The 18870-nt window shown below is 36.6% G+C and overlaps 2 protein-coding genes across 4 annotated transcripts in view; one reads left to right on the top strand and one right to left on the bottom strand.

The window, feature by feature from the left end:
* The window catches only part of garre1 (granule associated Rac and RHOG effector 1), a 36617-nt gene extending 21069 nt beyond the window's left edge, over positions 1-15548 (top strand). For both annotated transcript variants that reach the window (XM_079374763.1, XM_079374762.1), the window contains exons 3-14: positions 1849-2061; positions 3802-3942; positions 4832-4927; positions 5250-5411; positions 6198-6356; positions 7373-7470; positions 7753-7878; positions 8818-9833; positions 11089-11248; positions 12450-12587; positions 12692-12770; positions 13372-15548. In XM_079374763.1, coding sequence (XP_079230889.1) covers positions 1849-2061; positions 3802-3942; positions 4832-4927; positions 5250-5411; positions 6198-6356; positions 7373-7470; positions 7753-7878; positions 8818-9833; positions 11089-11248; positions 12450-12587; positions 12692-12770; positions 13372-13701 — 2718 coding nt within the window. In that variant the 3' untranslated portion in view covers positions 13702-15548. The remainder of the gene's footprint in view (positions 1-1848; positions 2062-3801; positions 3943-4831; positions 4928-5249; positions 5412-6197; positions 6357-7372; positions 7471-7752; positions 7879-8817; positions 9834-11088; positions 11249-12449; positions 12588-12691; positions 12771-13371) is intronic.
* Positions 15549-15712: 164 nt separating this feature from the next.
* On the bottom strand, positions 15713-18189 carry ss18l2 (ss18, like 2). Of its 2 annotated transcripts, none has more exons than XM_079374761.1 (4): positions 18066-18189; positions 16377-16453; positions 16168-16300; positions 15713-15929 (listed from the first exon to the last, which is right to left on the bottom strand). In XM_079374761.1, exons 1-3 carry the CDS (start codon positions 18132-18134, stop codon positions 16195-16197), a joined length of 252 nt encoding a protein of 83 aa, XP_079230887.1. In that variant the 5' UTR covers positions 18135-18189; the 3' UTR covers positions 15713-15929; positions 16168-16194. The 2 variants fall into 2 exon arrangements, with proteins under 2 accessions (XP_079230887.1, XP_079230886.1); XM_079374760.1 differs by having other exon boundaries at positions 15818-15929; positions 16204-16300.
* Positions 18190-18870: the final 681 nt, after the last annotated feature.

Raw genomic sequence — 18870 nt, 5'->3', positions numbered from 1 at the left:
GTTTAAAGCAGGTTCCTATATATGCTGTTGGCTCTCAGGTGTTTCTGCGTGAGGGGTGAAAGACTGAAACTGGCGCCACCTTGTTTTTCCTGTCTCCTGTTGCACAAGATGGCATATTTCTGTCTTTACATCTTGGCCTGTAGATATTTTCAGCAGATACCTGTAAAAGAAACCCTTTCTGCTGTGGTGGGGGTGACAGGCCTGTCTCCTGCCTTCTTTCTTTATGAAAAGTTTGAGGGAAAGAAGCAATTCATGCATCACAATTCTGACTCATTCTGTCCATCTACAAAATTCAAGTTATTTGTTGAAAACAAATCAGCCAATCAGCGAAGTGACTGAAGTGGTTTGAGCAGTCTTTATTTCATTATTTTTACGAGCTTGTCTCCGCACTCTCGTCCTGATGAGTAAGACACGAGTCAGGAAGACTCCTTATTTAGGAAGCGATACGGCAGTAACTCTGTAAATCTGCTCAGAATGCATCTGTGTCTGGGAATGTTCCGAACGCGCTCGTTACTATCGGGATCGACCGCCATTTCCCGGAACGTCGAGCGCAGTCTACTGATGTATGTGCCTGTTTCTGGCCTGATTGATGTCTGTTATGAGATGTAAAGACTGCTCTCTTTAATGAACACTTGACACGAGGAAAGCTGAGAAACATGTCACACCTCTTTATTTCATTCTCAAAAAAAAAAGTTCCCTGATTTATTTTTCTGTGCAACCTTTTCAGGTATTTTGTTTTGTTTTATATTAGATTACATTACATTCAGTCATATAGCAGACGCTTTTATCAAAGTGACTTACAAATGAGGACAATGGAAGCAATCAAAATCAACAAAAGAGCAATTATATGCAAGTGCTGTTACAAGTCTCAGTTAGCTTAACACAGTACACTTAGCAAAGTTTTTTTTATTTTTTTTAAATGATAGCCTATAAGTAAATAAAAAAGACAACAGATAGAATAGAGAAAGAATAGAGCAAGCTAGTGTTAGAGGCCTTTTTTGCTTTTGTTAATTGTATATTAAATAAAAATAAAACAGATAGAATACAAAAAGATTAGAAAAGCTAGTTAGTTTTTTTTTTTTTTTTATTAAACAAGCAGTAAATGACTAGAGTGCAAGTCTAAAAGGGACAAGTTTTTTTGTTTTTTTTTGTTTAAAGAATAGAATTAGAATATTTTATGTGTAAACATCACCTTGTGTGGCCTTTTTTGAACAAAGCAGACTTTTTTCCGCAGATTACCACGCTTAATAATAATAATAATAGTAATTATTATTATTTAAAAAATATATGTGAAATATCAGCCAAATATATATATATATTTTTTTAAATCAAACATTACATATAGCCTGATTATTGTAAAAATAAATGAATTAATGAATGAATGAATGAATGAATAAAAAAGTTTAAATTATAAACTTAAATTTTATGAATTTTAATATGAATTTTATATTGGATATGCTTGTTAGTTATTAAAATTTAAATAAGCCAATTAAAACAGAATCCAGACAAAATTACTTTGGAAAACATGCTTTAATTTGTGCAAAAATAGAACGGATCTAAAGGGGTAGTTCACGCAGTTTGTTATCGTTATCTCACCCCCCACTTTTTCCAAACCTGTTTTGAGTTTGTTTCTTCTGTTATACACAAGAAGATATTTGGAAGAATGATGGTAGCCAAACAGTTGACGGTACCCGTTGACTTTCATAGTATTTTTTTTTTTATAAATGTAAAAGATGCCAGTTTTATTTTTTGGGTGAATTCTCCCTTTAATAGAACCTGAATTAAGAATCAAGTCAGTTTTGATGATGTGTTTTGTGGTTAAAGGTTTAATGTGACTCTCTTTCTTAGGTGCTGGGCCGCTGCTTCCTGACGGTGATGCAGGTGCATTTCCAGTTCCTGTCACAGGCGTTGCAGAAAGTCCAGCCGGTGGCACAGTCCTGCCTGGCCGAGGCGCTAGCACAGGTTCAGGAGAGACACGGAAATGCCCACACACAGAACACGAGCCCTGGGCCCTTGACGGAGCTGGAGGAGGCCGTCCGCTCATGGAAGGGAGCTTCAGGGGTACAAACATCACCAATCAATGCACAAGCAATCAACCCTAGATGAGAAAAAAAAAAAAATAATAATAATTACTTAAAAATATATATTTATACATGCAGTGTATATATATACACTCACCTAAAGGATTATTAGGAACACCTGTTCAATTTCTCATTAATGCAATTATCTAATCAACCAATCACATGGCAGTTGCTTCAATGCATTTAGGGGTGTGGTCCTGGTCAAGACAATCTCCTGAACTCCAAACTGAATGTCAGAATGGGAAAGAAAGGTGATTTAAGCAATTTTGAGCTTGGCATGGTTGTTGGTGCCAGACGGGCCGGTCTGAGTATTTCACAATCTGCTCAGTTACTGGGGTTTTCACACACAACCATTTCTAGGGTTTACAAAGAATGGTGTGAAAAGGGAAAAACATCCAGTATGCGGCAGTCCTGTGGGCGAAAATGCCTTGTTGATGGTAGAGGTCAGAGGAGAATGGGCCGACTGATTCAAGCTGATAGAAGAGCAACTTTGACTGAAATAACCACTCGTTACAACCGAGGTATGCAGCAAAGCATTTGTGAAGCCACAACACGCACAACCTTGAGGCGGATGGGCTACAACAGCAGAAGACCCCACCGGGTACCACTCATCTCCACTACAAATAGGAAAAAGAGGCTACAATTTGCACGAGCTCACCAAAATTGGACGGTTGAAGACTGGAAAAATGTTGCCTGGTCTGATGAGTCTCGATTTCTGTTGAGACATTCAGATGGTAGAGTCAGAATTTGGCGTAAACAGAATGAGAACATGGATCCATCATTCCTTGTTACCACTGTGCAGGCTGGTGGTGGTGGTGTAATGGTGTGGGGGATGTTTTCTTGGCACACTTTAGGCCCCTTAGTGCCAATTGGGCATCGTTTAAATGCCACGGCCTACCTGAGCATTGTTTCTGACCATGTCCATCCCTTTATGACCACCATGTACCCATCCTCTGATGGCTACTTCCAGCAGGATAATGCACCATGTCACAAAGCTCGAATCATTTCAAATTGGTTTCTTGAACATGACAATGAGTTCACTGTACTAAAATGGCCCCCACAGTCACCAGATCTCAACCCAATAGAGCATCTTTGGGATGTGGTGGAACGGGAGCTTCGTGCCCTGGATGTGCAATCAACTGCAAAATGCTATCCTATCAATATGGGCCAACATTTCTAAAGAATGCTTTCAGCACCTTGTTGAATCAATGCCACGTAGAATTAAGGCAGTTCTGAAGGCGAAAGGGGGTCAAACACAGTATTAGTATGGTGTTCCTAATAATCCTTTAGGTGAGTGTGTGTGTATATATATATATATATATATATATATATATATATATATATATATATATATATATATATATACATTATTTTGTGACGTCATCCTGTTCAGTTAAAAATATTAAAGTAAATACTTAAAAAAAGATCCATTTTAGTCGTCAAACCCTTACAAAATCATTTGAAAATGTTTGAATTATATTAATTCTATTTTAGAACATATTTAAATAAAATGCAACACATTTTATTGATTTTTAATTAGATGATATTATATTTTATCAAAAATATGTCTTCACCCATTTATTGTCTAAATATGATTTTGCGAAGTCTCTTTTCATCCTGTTCACTTCGGGATGCATAGTACCTCAAATACTTACCTAAATTCTTTCAGATCAAGTAAACGATGATACATTTGAGTTAACCAGCCGTGTGTGTGTTTCAGGTGACAGCGTGTCTCAGGGAGAGAGGGAGAGACGGCTGTGTGTCTGGCATTCAGGTGCAGCAGCTCTTCTGTTCTCAGAACACCTCCATACCTGAACACCAGCTCAAAGAGCTCAACGCCAAGATCGACAACGCTCTGCAGGTGAGACACACACATGCTTACAGCGGCTTACCACAGTGACAGCAGTTAATAAAGTTATTGCAGTTGTTGTTCGTGACATAAAGTCAAAATAAATGAACATGGATCTCCTTCAAGCACCCAAAGCATAGTTCATTGTCATTTTAAATCTTTACCAGTCTTTGTTACTATCCTTTAAAACACTAGGTTTACCTATTTGTCATCAAGTTTTAATCATTTGAAAAATAATACAATTTAGTATGATCACACATGCTATAATAGATGTATAATAAGTACAGGTCAGGATTTGCATGTTTCATTTTGAAACATAATTTCACCCATATTTTGATATTTTCACAAGTTATTTAAAACATTAAAGTAGACAGTTTATTTGCATTTAATAAGCTTTCTATGTTTATAAAATCACTTTTGTTCATTTCATTTGATGCAAACACCAGAATATTATATTCTTATTTTTAAAAGCCAAGCTACAAACCACCAGGATGTGATTCACAAATGAAGGCCAGACAAAGTTGTGTTTGTGACATAAAAAGATTTATTTTATTTGCAAATTTAATGTGATTTATTTGTGAATTTAATTAATTTTAGTGAAACTCCTAACATATATTTGTGGATCTCATTCTATGTTTACTTTTGATCAATCTTGTTACATTTATTAGTGAACCATAAACTATTTATGCGGAATAATGTAACAAAACTGTCTTCGTATGAATTTGCTTTTAAGAATTTGTTGATCACTTGCAAGACTATGCTTTATAATGTTGTAAAAACGTATAAAGTAAATTATATGTTATTCTGTTTATAATGAGGCTTATTTTGAGCCACTGACTGACCCACTGACTTTAATAAGTCTCTCTGTGTTTGTGTGTGTGTGTGTGTGTGTGTGTTGCAGGCGTATAAAGTAGCGTTAGACTCTTTGGGTCACAGTGAATATGCTCTGAAGGCTGGATTTCACCTTAATCCCAAATCAGTGGAAGCAGCTTTGCAGGTATGTTTGCTGTGTGTGAAATTACAGCTTAGTGCAGATTAAAGCTGCTTTCTGTTCAGCAGTCGCACGGAGACAGACGCTTGACTGTCCACATCATGTGTGATATTCTGGATAAGAGCTGTTCAGTGAGACAGGGAGGAACCATCTAACATGTTCAACAACCAACCTCATTGCTTCAAATGCAACGTTGAACGTTGTAACCTTTCGATTCATTCTTCTACAGAACTGCTCATTTTGCAGCCTGTTACTTGTAAACATGACTTTGCATTTGTGTGTTTTCATGTATTTGGGTCAGTCATGTGATTTTATGCGTTTTTTGCAGGGCTGCTGTAGTGACGCTGAGGCCCAGCAGGCCGGACGCTTTCACACCACGTCTCAGCCCATCCAGTGTGAATTACCCACAATCCCCGTCCAGATCGGCTCTCATCTCCTCCGAGGAGTTTCCTTCAATGAAAGCGCATCAGATAACCTCAAGCTTAAAACGGTATTCAGAACACACACTTCTGATTGATGACTAGAGATGGGATGAGATCCCAGCTGGAAATGTTTTCCATCAAAGCAAGTACAAAAATAAGAAAGGATAAAACAAGAAGTATGCACATCTCAGACTGTTTGTTTTAACCACTGTTATGCGCAGATCATGTCTGCCTCAGATTTCACATCCAAAACAAGAAAACGAGGCCTTTTTAAGACCATTTTGTCATGACAATTAGGCACATTTTCATTGAGATCAATACTTTTATTCAGCAGGGATGCATTAAATTGATCAAAAGTGACAGTAAAGACATTTATAATGTTACAAAAGATTTCTATTTCCAATAAATGCTGTTCTTTTGAACTTTCTATTCATCAAAGAATCCTGAAAAATAAAATCTGTCACAGTTTCCACAAAAATATGAAGCAGCACAACTGTTTTCAACATTGATAACAATCAGAAATGTTTCTTGAGCAGTAAATCAGTATATTAGAATGATTTCTGAAGGATCATGTGACACTGAAGACTGGAGTAATGATGCTGAAAATACAGCTTTGATCACAGAAATAAATTATATTTATAAAATATATTCACATAGAAGAGTTATTTTAAATTGGAATAATATTTCACAATTTTAATTTATTTTTGATTAAATAAATGCAGCCTTGCTGAGCAGAAGAGACTTTCAAAAACATCTTACCGACCTTAAAGTTGTTAAGAGTAGTACAGTAAAACATTCATGCATATTACAGTGAAAAGAATCATCTTATTTAATTTAATGTAATCTCTTCCCAGCATGCCGTGCTGCAGCTGATCAAGGATGCGGTGGATCAGAACGGTGTGGCTGTGCGAGATGATTCGCCCGTCACAGAGGTGCTGAACCAGGTGTGTCCCTCCAGCTGGAGAGGAGCCTGTAAGACGGCCGTTCAGCTGCTGTTTGGACAGGCTGGACTGGTGAGTTTCACACATTTGACAAAGAGCATAAAGTCTGATCCACAGTGCAGCTTATTCCAGACAGGAACAGACCACTTGGGCAGGGAGACATTGCATTGCATTCCAAAGAAATTGCATTGTTTTAATACATTCAAGGCAGTTTACTTTTTATCACTTTGAATTAGTTTTTATTTAAAAAATGTCGTCTTTATTTTAAATGTAATGTTTTTGTAATTTTGTAATTTATTTATTTTCTTATTATTTTTTTTAAATATGTATGACAATATTTTTTACATATTTTTAATTTACAATGTTTTTATTTCATATATATGTATATATGTATGTATATGTGTGTATATATGTGTATATATATGTATATGTATATATATGTGTATGTTTTACATTTATTTCAAGTAACAAAAATGTTTTTTTAATAAATGTTTTCTGTAATAATCTTGATATTCCAGAATGGTTTAATTGGTTCACTGTCAGCAACGTTCACATGAAAGAAGGAATGAAAGTCTGAATATTGAGGATTTGGAAAAGGCCTCCGGCTATAGGAAAATGATTTCTGAATAATCATAAAGGGGTTTCCATGGTGCTGTTTCTGTCCTTGCTGTGTGTGTGGTCAGAGTGACCGTGACCTTTGGGCGTGTGTGTGTTTTTAGTGGAGAGTCGCCGTCAGTTGAGTCACATTGAGGATACACCTGCGCTATTAATAACAATAGCCCACTTCCTGTTTGATAGGAAACACCCTCTCTGTTTCAAACACAACTGCATGCTGTGGCTTCACGGCCTCTTTTCAAGAACTGTGGGAAATGTTCCATTTGTGTTTTCGGATGGAAACGGCTCCTGACAGTGATGAAAAGTCGGGTTACTGGGGCTCTCAAGCCTCCACTTGGCATTAGTTTGACTGTGAAATGATTGATTATGATCACTGGACGAGCAACACATGATTTATACTGGCAGATCTTCATGACAGTGTGTGCAATACAGTTATTAAAGCTGATGGTGTGTGTGTGTTTGTGTTTGTGCAGGTTGTGGTTGACACGGCTCAGATTGAGAATAAGGAAGCTTACGCTCCTCAGATCTGTCTTGAAGGATCTAAAGTTGTGATCCAAGTTCCATCTACATGGTGAGTAACCGTATATGGTAAGATTTATGTAATTAAAGCAGTTAATTGAATCTCAGTAGAGCGACAGCAGATCCACGTCTTCCATGTCTGCAGATTAGTAGAGTTCAAGCTGCTTTATTTACCACTTATTCAAAGTATCGACTAATGTTGTCGACTAATGAGACTTTCCTGATGATAAGGCATTTTTTATACAGTAATATATAAAATAAAATAATACAGTAAAATAAAATGAATGACATTGAAATCTAATCTTATCTTCTAAATGTACTTTTTGTCTTGTAGGTGTCTGAAGGAGGATCCAGCAACAATGTCTCTGCTGCAGCGCAGTCTGGATCCAGAGAAGACCCTCGGTCTGGTGGATGTGCTTTACACAGCTGTGTTTGACCTCCAGCGCTGGAAAGAGCGCAAGTCAGTGTCAGCATTAGTGCTGGAATCATACCTTCACATAGATCCCTCAAAGACAATAGGAATTTTAAAATGATCAAAACTTTGGGGTTAAAATTATTTTTTTAAAATTACTTTTATTCAACATTGATGCATTATATTGACTAAAAGTCACAGTAAAGACAGAAAGGATTTCTGTTTCAAATAAATGCTGTTCTTTTGAACTTTTTATTCATCAAAGAATCTTGAAAAATAAAATGTATCATGATTTCCCCAAAAAAGTTGCAAGGTTGTTTGTGTACTAAAATAACTCAAATTAAACCTGAAATCAAATTGTTTAGTTTAGTTCATTTATATAACAGGGACCATGCACAACACAAATGTCGTGCTAGAGTTTGCTAATTTGCATATGCAGTCACTGGGCAGGATATTGTTAAAAAAATTGCAGCATTCTATCACAATAAAAAATTAAAATAATAATAGTAATATCACATGACAAATTACTATATCACAAAAAAATATAAAACTAAATAGACAAAGAATAATAAAATTGGGAAAAAACAACAAAATTACCAAAACTTAAAACTTTTAAAAAGGACTGTTATGACAATGTTATGATAATGATATATAGTTATCATTTTATTATTAGTATTAATTTTTTTTTTACACAGAAACCTTGTGAAATACAATCTAGAAAATTATATATTTTATACTCATACACACAATGTATACAATATTTTACTGAAAAAATATATATTTGTGTACTGAAATAACTAATCTTAAAGCTGAAATAAAATCAAAAGCTATATAAAAATAAAAATGTAAAAAAAAAAAAAAAAAAAATTTAAATGGAAAAGTTAAAACATTTATAAAAAATTTGAATACAAACTCTAATAGCACCTGCATGATACTAAAATAAGACAGATTGAAAATGTATTTATTTGCTGGTGTTTCTGTGCGCAGGGAACAAACTTTGCCCACCATTCAGATCCAGCTACAACGAGACACGACTGATTACGGCGGCCCTGTCGATCTCCCTCCGGGGAACAGCACCAAATCCTCCGGCGGCCTCCCCAAAACCATCTCCAAACTCACCTCACGCTTCACCAAGAAAACCTCGTCCAACTCTAGCGCAGGCGGCAGCTACTCCATCCCCAGCACCCCGTCACGGAGCAGCGGCAGCTCAGATGACAAATCCAGCCGCCTGCACAGCCTCCTGCAGATGAGCAGCATGCCATGCACACCTGACCCCAGCCATGCGCAGATCACCAACGGTGCGTCTGCAGACGAGCAGAACATGAACCTGCCCACCGACCAGGAGATGCAAGACGTCATCGACTTCCTATCTGGGTTCAACATGGGGAAATCCCAGCAGGCGTCTCCGCTGGTGAAGAGGAGGAACTCTGTGGCGTCTACGAATGCGGCTGACTTGAAGCCGCCCAGCGGCGCTGCTCCACCCCCCTCGCAGTCTCAAGTGTCTCAAGTGTTGGCGCAAACCTTGCAGCAACCAACACAACAACAGCAACAGCAGCAGCAGCAACAGCAACAGCAACAGCAGCAGCTTCCTTCAACGCCAAAACAGCAGCAAACGCAGTCGCAGCCGACCTCGCAAACTCTGCCATTCTACCAGCATCTCTTGCAGCCGATCGGTCAGCCGCAGCAAACATCGCCGGTTTCCCCACAGCTCTCTTCCCAGCAGCCCCCGCAACCGAGAGCTCCCAGCAAGTGGCCCCAGGGGCCTTTAGGGGGCCTCTCGCCCATTGGGCCCTTGACGCAGTGGCCCGCCCCGGGCCTGCCGGACCTCAGCTCTGACCTCTACAGTCTGGGGCTGGTCAGTACATACATGGACAGCATGATGTCTGAGATGCTCGGCCACAAGCCCCCGCAGGGACCCCGGAACAACACCTGGCCCAATCGAGACCAAAGTGACCAGAGTCTGTTTGGGGTGTTGGGAGACTCCATGCCCTTTGACCCTGCAGGTGAGCAGAGAGCGGGCAGCTCAGACAGGTTAAGAGAGCAAAACTCATGAGAACAAAACTTTGCCGAAGGGAAGAGTGTGTGTGTTTATATATATATAAACACACACACACACACACACACATAAAGCTGAATAGAAATATTGCAAAAATACAATAAAATTACAAATAAAATGAAAAAAGTGCAAGAAAATATAAAATTATAAATCCAAAAGAAAATCAACTATGTGACAGTCCCAGCTAAAAAGGCATTTTTACATATATATGCAGCATAAGAATGTGTAAGAACTTTATTTTATTTTATTTTTTTAGATTTTGGATTTCTTTGACTTTTTTAAAAAATTTAATTTATTTTTATTTCAGTTTTAGTAATATTCATACTTAATTTATTTTAATTAGTTGCAACATTTTTATTTCTAGTTTTAAAGTTTTGCATCTAATATATATATTTTAGAATTTAGCTTTATTTCAAGTTTAAAGTGTGTGTGTATGTGTGTGTATATGCTATCAGTTCACAAAACTATCCTATTTTTATCAAAACTGGTTTATACATTTAAGCGGACATTTTTTATTATCATCATGACATAATGATGATAATACAGAGCTAATGACTGCATTTCATTAGCTCTGTACTTGTACTCTGCATAAATGACAATAAAGTTGAATCTAATCTAATCTAATCTAATGACACATATATTATTGTACTGTTACTGCTGTACTATTTTTAGTTTTTTGGGGATTTTTATGCATACATGCTTTTTGAGCTAATATTGCCCACGACCCCTTGTTCTGGTGAGGATTGAAAGACTGAAGCCGCCACAGTAGTTTTTACACACATAAAGCAGAGATGTGTTCATGTCTCCATCTACACTTGATTAATTGCATTACTTTTATTGAAATATTTTCTTTATAATGAATTGCTCTGAAAGAATACATCAAAATGACAGTGTTATTTTAATGTAATGATTTTAGTTAGATGCTAACACTTGAATGCACATAATAAGAGGGGTTGTCACATCACAATTGTGTTACTTATTCAAAAGTGTTTTCTCATTAGGCATTGGTAAATATGCCATGGTTTTTATACTGTTTGAGTGTGTGTATGTAGTGTTTACTGTGATGCAGCAGGTCACTTTAGTGCATTAGTGTGTGTGTGTGTGTGTGTTGGACGCTATTATGTGTTTCTGCTGTGCTGGACAGTTTAAACAAAGAGCAGGACAAAGCGACACGCATCACTCACTCTCTCTCTCTCCATCAGTTGGCTCGGATCCAGAGTTTGCGCGTTATGTTGCCGGGGTCAATCAGGCCATGCAGCAGAAACGACAGGCGCAGCATGTTCGTCGACCCAGCAACACCCGCAGTAACTGGCCACACCCAGACGAGCAGCACAGGGGCTGGACACAGTACTACAGCGAGGGGTGAGATGCATTGACCAATCACAGCACAGCATCTCATCGTGAATTATTTCAGTGTCCAGTTTCCATCTTCTTACTTAGTAAAGTGAAATAGAGTTACGCTTGAAGTGCAACTTGGAAACTACAACTTGATGTGAAAATTGTAAGCTTCTATAGCTCTGATTTCTGATGCATTTAATTTTTAAGCACACAAAATTGTCTGAAATTTGCATGCTAAAATAGATTTAGCAATCATTCAGTGAGACAGACGTGTAAATTACATTAATGATCCTCTGCTGATAATCGTGCACCTGCACAACAGACACTAGTATTGCACAACATTGTTTATCCCCTGCAACCTGCAAAGCAAATGTTAGTGTTGCAATTTTGCTTGTTATGTGCAAGTCGGAGATGAAGTAGGAGAATCCATATAAAAGCAAAATTCTCAATACCTGCTCAAGTTGCTCTGCTGCTTTTGTGATCATACACTTTCGGTCAAGTTTAACAATTTAAAGGAATAGTTCACCCAAAAATTGTCCTCCTCACTCTCAAAAGGAACAAAAAAAATGGAGAGAAAAAAAGGATCACTTTAAGATTTGTATGTTTTTTTTAACACCAAGGCTGCATTTATTTGATCAGAAATACAGTAAAAGCAGTAATATTCTGAAACATTACAATTTTAAAATAACTGTTTTCTGTGAATATTGTAGAATGTAATTTATTCCTGTGATCAAAACAGAATTTTCAGCATCATTACTTCATTACTGCTTAATATTTTTGCGTGAAGACATTTATAATGTTACAAAAGATTTAAAATAATTTTTGAACTTTCTGTTCATCATACAATCCTGAAAAATAAAATGTATCATGGTTTCCACAAAAATATGAAGCAGTTTTCATAATAATCAGAAATGTTTCTTGAGCAGTAAATCGGTATATTAGAATGATTTCTGAAGATCATGTGACACTGAAGACTAGAGGAATGATGCTGAAAATACAGCTGCAGATCACAGAAATACATTAGTTTATTTTCACATAAAAAAAGTTATTGTAAATTGTAATATTTCACATTTTACTGTATTTTTTATTTAATAAATGCAGCCTTGGTGAGCAGAAGAGACTTAATTAAAAAAAATGTAAAAACTTATTCCTAACTTTGGACCAGTAGTGTATATATTGCTGTTAATAGTTCTCTATGTTGATATTGATGTTTGTTTTCGAGCAGAGAGGCGGTCAACAGCGGCTGGTCAGCCAATCAGGGGGATTCGGCCAGCTCGAGTGATGAGACATCCTCAGCCAATGGGGACAGTCTGTTCTCCATGTTCTCTGGGCCTGACCTGGTAGCAGCTGTTAAACAAAGACGGTAACAAACATTTAATCTGTTTATCAGACACTTTCATCCGAAATGATTCGTCTGGACGGTGTGTTTGAGATGAGTGTGTCCCTCACATTGAGTGTGTTTTTTAGGAAACACAGCTGTGGTGAACAGGAAGTGTGCACTCTGCCCTCTCCTCCGCTCCACCACACCAGTGACGACAGTAACCAGGTACTAATGACTCTCTGATGCCACTTCAACTAATAAACACACATATATTCCATCATAATAAGAGGTGGAGTTTAACAGTGGGTGTTTTCTCATATGCAGCTGTTATTGTAAATATTTTTTGTTTATACTTTGTTTTTTTTATTTGAAAACAGCGTTTTTTGTTTAGAGAACATGTAATCTTGATGTTGTTAAAATGCTGTCAAATTAACTTGAGACAAGTTTTATATTGTATTCAGTGTTAAAGTTTGGATCTGAGAACTTTAAGATTTTGAGCAGGTTATAAAGTTGTGAAGGAATGATTTTTATTTTTTAAATAATTTTTAAATATTTGTCTTTGACCCTTGCACTATTGTGTTTCTTATGCATTGGCATTGTCTTTATAACAAACTTACCTATAAATAGTAGAGTATGGCGTTAGCAATGCCAGGGTCATGGGTTCGATTCCCAGGTCATGGGGTTGATTCCCTGGATGCAAGATAATGGGTTTGATTCCCAGGACATTCATTGCATCCAAGGGATGTACCTTGGATGCAATAAAAGTTGATTTGGATAAAATGCATGAATTCAAATGTAAATAAATCTTGTGTTCTTTTTGTTTTAGGACAGCAAAACGAAAACCTGGCCCCCTAAAGCCCCCTGGCAGCACTCCTCGCACACCAACACCATGCCCAATCCCAGCTCTTCCCTCTATCAGATGACCATCCCCTCCAGCCAATGGGGCGATTCCATGCAAATGCTGCAGTCTCCAGTGTGGTCGACAGCCAATGACTGCCCTCCATCCTCTGGGATCTCCTCCGGCTTCCCATTCACACAACAACAACAACAACAACAGCAGCAGCAGCAGGTTTCCCAGCACAAGATCCTGAGCAAAGGCTTCAAAACCTTCCCGCTCAAACCCGAGCATCGACCTTCGTACCTGCACCAGTACTGAGCTGGACCTGTGCTGGTAGAGGTCGCTGACCCTTTTTGCATATTTTGAGGTTGAGTAATGCTCAGGATGTTAACCCAGATCAGCATTTAAAGGCTTTGAGTTCAGAGCCCAAACGGGACGCCACTTAAGAGACTTTATAAAGGGGTTTCGGTCATGTCAGGGCAGCGGAAGGATGTTATTTTATTATCAAAACATGGTGCCGTAGAAACCTAGCTGGGATTGTTCATCTTGCGGTGTGCCGTGAACCTGGTCTAGACTCCAACCTTGTAAACTAGAAGTGTTTTTATAGGGAAATTTGCATTTAACATAGTGGTTAATAACATTTTTGTACACAGATGCGTGTCAAACGTCCCCAAACAGAACGTAACTGCCTTCCATGCTGTCCAAACGATGCATGATTCATGTTAACAGCAGCTAGTCGGACCATTTCACTGGCGGCACGACTGAAGCCTTCAGTCTCATGGCGGCGTTCGGCTTTGAGTTTACACGACTTTTTCGATATGCATGGCCACCGTGCTCACTCACAGCGCACTATCGCAGCCGCATTACGAAGATCCGGACGTCCCACATAACGATACTGTGTTTAAATAGCTGTAACTGCCAAATGTCATGTGGGACGACCCAGACTGCAGCTCTCAGCTACTGTTCCATAGCTTGTAAATGACTCGAAAAAAGAAACAAGAACTATAAATAATTTACTTTTTATGAAGAGGCTTTGAGCAGGCTCAGCAGAAATATAATAATCATAGCAGAGGTGTAATTTGAAAGAAATACACTACTTTTTCAACATCTGAGAGATAAAAAAAAAGATTAAAAAAAAAAAAAAAAAAAAGGATGTTAGCAGTAACTTTGTGCCATGTTGTTTTGAATAGCACTTGCAGATATTTTCTCTAACCAAAGTATTGTTTAGAGGGGGGATATGGTGCTTTAAAAAAAAAATGCCGTTTGGGAGCCGTAGTAGTAGTTCTATCTAGAAAAATAAGAGAAAAAACCCTTTTATTAAAAACACAAACCCTTCTTTATGTGTTCATTTTCCCATTGGCTTTCTTCAGAACGACACTAACACTTCCCATAAAATAACATGTATTCCTTTCAAATATGATATATTTCTTGTACAAATATTGACAGTATTAATCTTATTTTTGTATTTTCTTACACATTATACCATTACTCTAAGTTAGCGTAATATAGGCTTAAGTAAAACATTATTTTCCCAAGATGTGAAGCACATTTTTTCTTTTCTTTCCTACAGAGTTTAAGTGTATCTTTCTACAGAGGTTACCAAATACGCCATTATAAACACTAATAAATGGTTATGGTCGGATTGGAGTGTTTTTTGTTTTTTTTTGAGCCCAGATTCCCGTTGGTTTCTGTGGTTCCGGGCTGCATCTGAAAAGCCTAGAATGTTCATTTTGTGACGTTTGCCGATGCCAATGTTGCCTGTATTTATGATATGACCATGTTTTCTGAAAACTAACATACCATGTTTACAGAGAATCGTTTGCTGTATATAGATATACCTTTTTATAGTTCTGTGCTTTGCACAATCAAAATGTAGGTTCGTTGCTTCGTCTGTGTTTTTCTCCCAAACGGTTTCTGCATTTTTTTTAAGATTAAACATCTATGACCTTGGACTGTAACGCTCAACGTTTCTCAGCTGTGTCAAAATGGTTTACTAGTGGCTTCAAAAAAATAAAAGGAGTTTAAAATAAATAAATGATGTTGCCCTGACCGAAGACATGAGGGGCGACTGCTTAGCTTATGTTGCTTATTGTTCACTAGAGCTGGCAACTGATTATTTCCAAGTGTACCAGCAATGCAAAAAATAAATATATAACATCATCTGCTATCATTTCATCTTTGACTCCTTTTGCATACATTTTCTCCTCGTTGTTGGGTTTGGTAATTCTAATTTTCATTATTGCAGATAAAAACATGGTGTAAATACTTTCTAATGACACGTAGATCCAGATGGAATCTCATTAGCATTTTCTGCAGAAACATTTTTAACTTAAATTTATTAGAAACTAAAAGCATAATCAAATTAAGACTAATAATTAGTGATAAAAACAGATAATCTGTGGACGTCTGCTGCTTATATAAAAGTGCATGCTTATTGTGGTTTATACATTTATTACACAAAGCATTGAAATAAAAACATGAAATTATGTACATAATGTTTGCCAACAGGGACATCTGGAGTGTCTTTCCTCTCAGCCAATGCGATTCTGTGGTAAAAAAAGAAAAGAAAAAGTATATATAAAATAAAATTATAATTTAGAAATAATTCATATGTTAAATATTAACTGTTTATATTACAATACTAACTATTGTATATATAATTAGTATTGTAAACTGTAGTTAATCATGTAATCATAATTAAAATATATAGTTAATATATTTTACATTTTCCAGCAATTATGTAAGGTGCAACTCTTGTATGTACATGAACAACTGTACCCTCACATTTATTATAACATGTTAACAGGGAATCTAATTGACCGTGTCGTCTGAGGTCTGCGTCTCCGGCTGGATCTCTGTGCTGGTGTCAGCTATGGTTCCCAAATAAACAATGTTGCGGTGCAGGATCTGCTGGTATCTGTGGAGACGATAAAGCACATACTTCAGCAAACACACCAAAGCATCTGAAGAGATAACACATGACACTCACGTACTGCACACACTCGGTGGCTCGGCCCTTCTGCAGATACTCTGTGATGCATCGCACCAGCTGATCGTTCTCATCCAGCAGCTGCAAACACAGCTTAACTTTACTAAACACTTCAAACAATCAAAATACTCTGATTTGGTAGGTCCAGATTTTTTTTGCATCAGAAACAGCAATGCCATTTAGTTCTTCATGACCTGTCTGTTGCATTAAAATTTCCATATTTATGACCTCACAAGTGACTAGCTAAGGGTGTCTTCAATTAGATTAATAAGTATTACTATGTAAATATAGTGGCTGAATGTTAATGAGCTCATGGTTTTAATGTCATAGTCATTGAAATATATTACGTAAACAACTATACTCTTGAATTTAATTTCTTGTTTTGCATTTTTTTTTTTTTTTTAAATGTACAATAACAAAATTGTCAATACTGCCTAGATTTGAAGTCTTGTTGGAATTCCCCATACTGTAAAACCCCTTAAACTCATAAATAATAATAATAATAATTACAAGTTTGTTTGTTTTGGCTTACTGCCCCAGCTTGCTCTATTCTTTTTCTATTCCATATATATATATATATATATATATATATATATATATATAAATAAAACTTGCTTATTCTGAGACTATTTTTGCTCTTTTGTTGATTTTGATTGCAAAGCATCTGCTAAATGACTAAATGTAAATGCTGTAGAACAAAAACTTTAATTGTTATTGTTTTAAACGTAGGTTATATTAAGTTAGTGTTTTTCTCACTTTGAAATTATAGGCTAAAAGTTGAAACTTTATTTTTGAGTCCACCAGAAAATAATGATTATATACTAAGTATTAAATGATCTGTGTTTCTATTATTTGAAGTAAATAGTGATTCAGGCGTATTTAGTAACTCTGGAGCTTTCGCGTTCTCACAGAAGTGGCGCGAATTCGTATTTCAAATCTCAACGGACGGATCACCGAACAGACCGGAGCGGCTCCGGTGACCGTATCTAAAACCGTCAGAAGACATCCCGAGGCTCATATCTGCGTCTCCGTAAGTTACACCAAAGACTATAGAAATACAATAGACCTTGAAAGAGACTTCGTTTAAACTCGACAAACACGAGACGCGCGCGTTACGTAACTAGACGGGCGATAAGTTACCACTTATTTTGTTTTCGACACAATACCGATACACGATTCAAATTATGAAATGTATTATATTATTAACAGTAAAATGGGTAATAATACCCACTTAACTTTATATTTGTACGCCTTCGTTAGGTTATAGTTTTGTTTACACGGTTGGAATGTTAAATAACTATAATTGCACAAAGCTATAACTTTAATATGTTTGTTGTGAAATAACGTTAACTCAAACATACGTGTTTTTCCTGCATTGTTCTTAAAAGCATCGATGCTTTCTTTTAGGAAACGCTCTCTGTGATCGATTGATTCTGTCTTGCGACAGAAAATAGTTCTTTCATACACAATTATTCGCTAAACATAGGTTATTTGTCCGATTTAATGCATATTGTACGCATATAAAGTCACTGGTAAACAAACACACTTTAGTATCGATGTTTTACATCAGTATCGATATATCCCGGACGCTTCCGTGAGTCTTGAGACTGTGCAGCTGTCAGATGATGATTGTAGAATATGGTTATTTTTCTGGTAAATAAGCGAACTGTGTGTCCGAGACATGTTCACTCACTCTTTGAATGGTCTCCTGGTTGATTTGCGCTTTTCCGCGCTGCCGCTTGGGAACAAAAACAACAGACATCTCACAAATCACCGACGCGACTCGTTTCTTCTGCTGGTCCGATGTTTAATTGACGCGACGCGGTTCATTACTGACGCCTGCAGGTCACTGACGCCTTTACTCTTCCTGAAGAACACAGGAAATGTTATTAAAAAAATCACCACTGTACATAACGTAAGGTATGTAAAATACCAGAATATTATGTTAATTCACATAATTATTATTATATCATATATTTAGTTAAATCAAATATTAATATATTTCAATTAAGTTATATTAAAATAACCTAATCAAATAAAAATACTAAAAATGTGGCTCCTAAAAGATCAATACAGTCTTCAGTATCTTCAACATGTAGCTAACATCATATCTGAACTGTTTTTGAAACTTCTGGAATCAAGAAATTCATTGTTGTTGATCACTTTGATATATATATATATATATATATTGTCAAACAATTAATCGCATCCAAAATAAAAGTTTTTGTTTACTCAATATATATGTGTGTACTGTGTATGTTTATTTTGTATAAAGACACACACATACAGTATATATTTTGAAAATATTTACATAATATTTAATACATAAATATAAAATTTTCCTTAAATATATACATGCATGTTTTTGTATTTATATATGCATAGTAGGCACATATATATAATATGCAAACAAATACTTTTATTTTGGATGTGATAAATCGTTTGACAGCACTAATATATATATTTAAAGCAGCTATAACATTACTGCAGTGATATTT

The sequence above is a fragment of the Barbus barbus genome (genome assembly GCF_936440315.1).
Source record: "Barbus barbus genome assembly, chromosome: 23".
Classification (NCBI taxonomy): domain Eukaryota; kingdom Metazoa; phylum Chordata; class Actinopteri; order Cypriniformes; family Cyprinidae; genus Barbus; species Barbus barbus.
This window is presented reverse-complemented; position numbering and strand designations above follow the sequence as displayed.

Bases quoted from the DNA above. Each gene is read 5' to 3' on its own strand.
- ss18l2 (XM_079374760.1), bottom strand. From the start codon at position 18,134: ATGTCTGTTGTTTTTGTTCCCAAGCGGCAGCGCGGAAAAGCGCAAATC. The intron at 16,454-18,065 runs GTGAGTGAACAT...CTGTGTTTGCAG, and splicing joins ACCAGGAGACCATTCAAAGA to CTGCTGGATGAGAACGATCA. The intron at 16,301-16,376 runs GTACGTGAGTGT...TCGTCTCCACAG, and splicing joins CGAGCCACCGAGTGTGTGCA to ATACCAGCAGATCCTGCACC.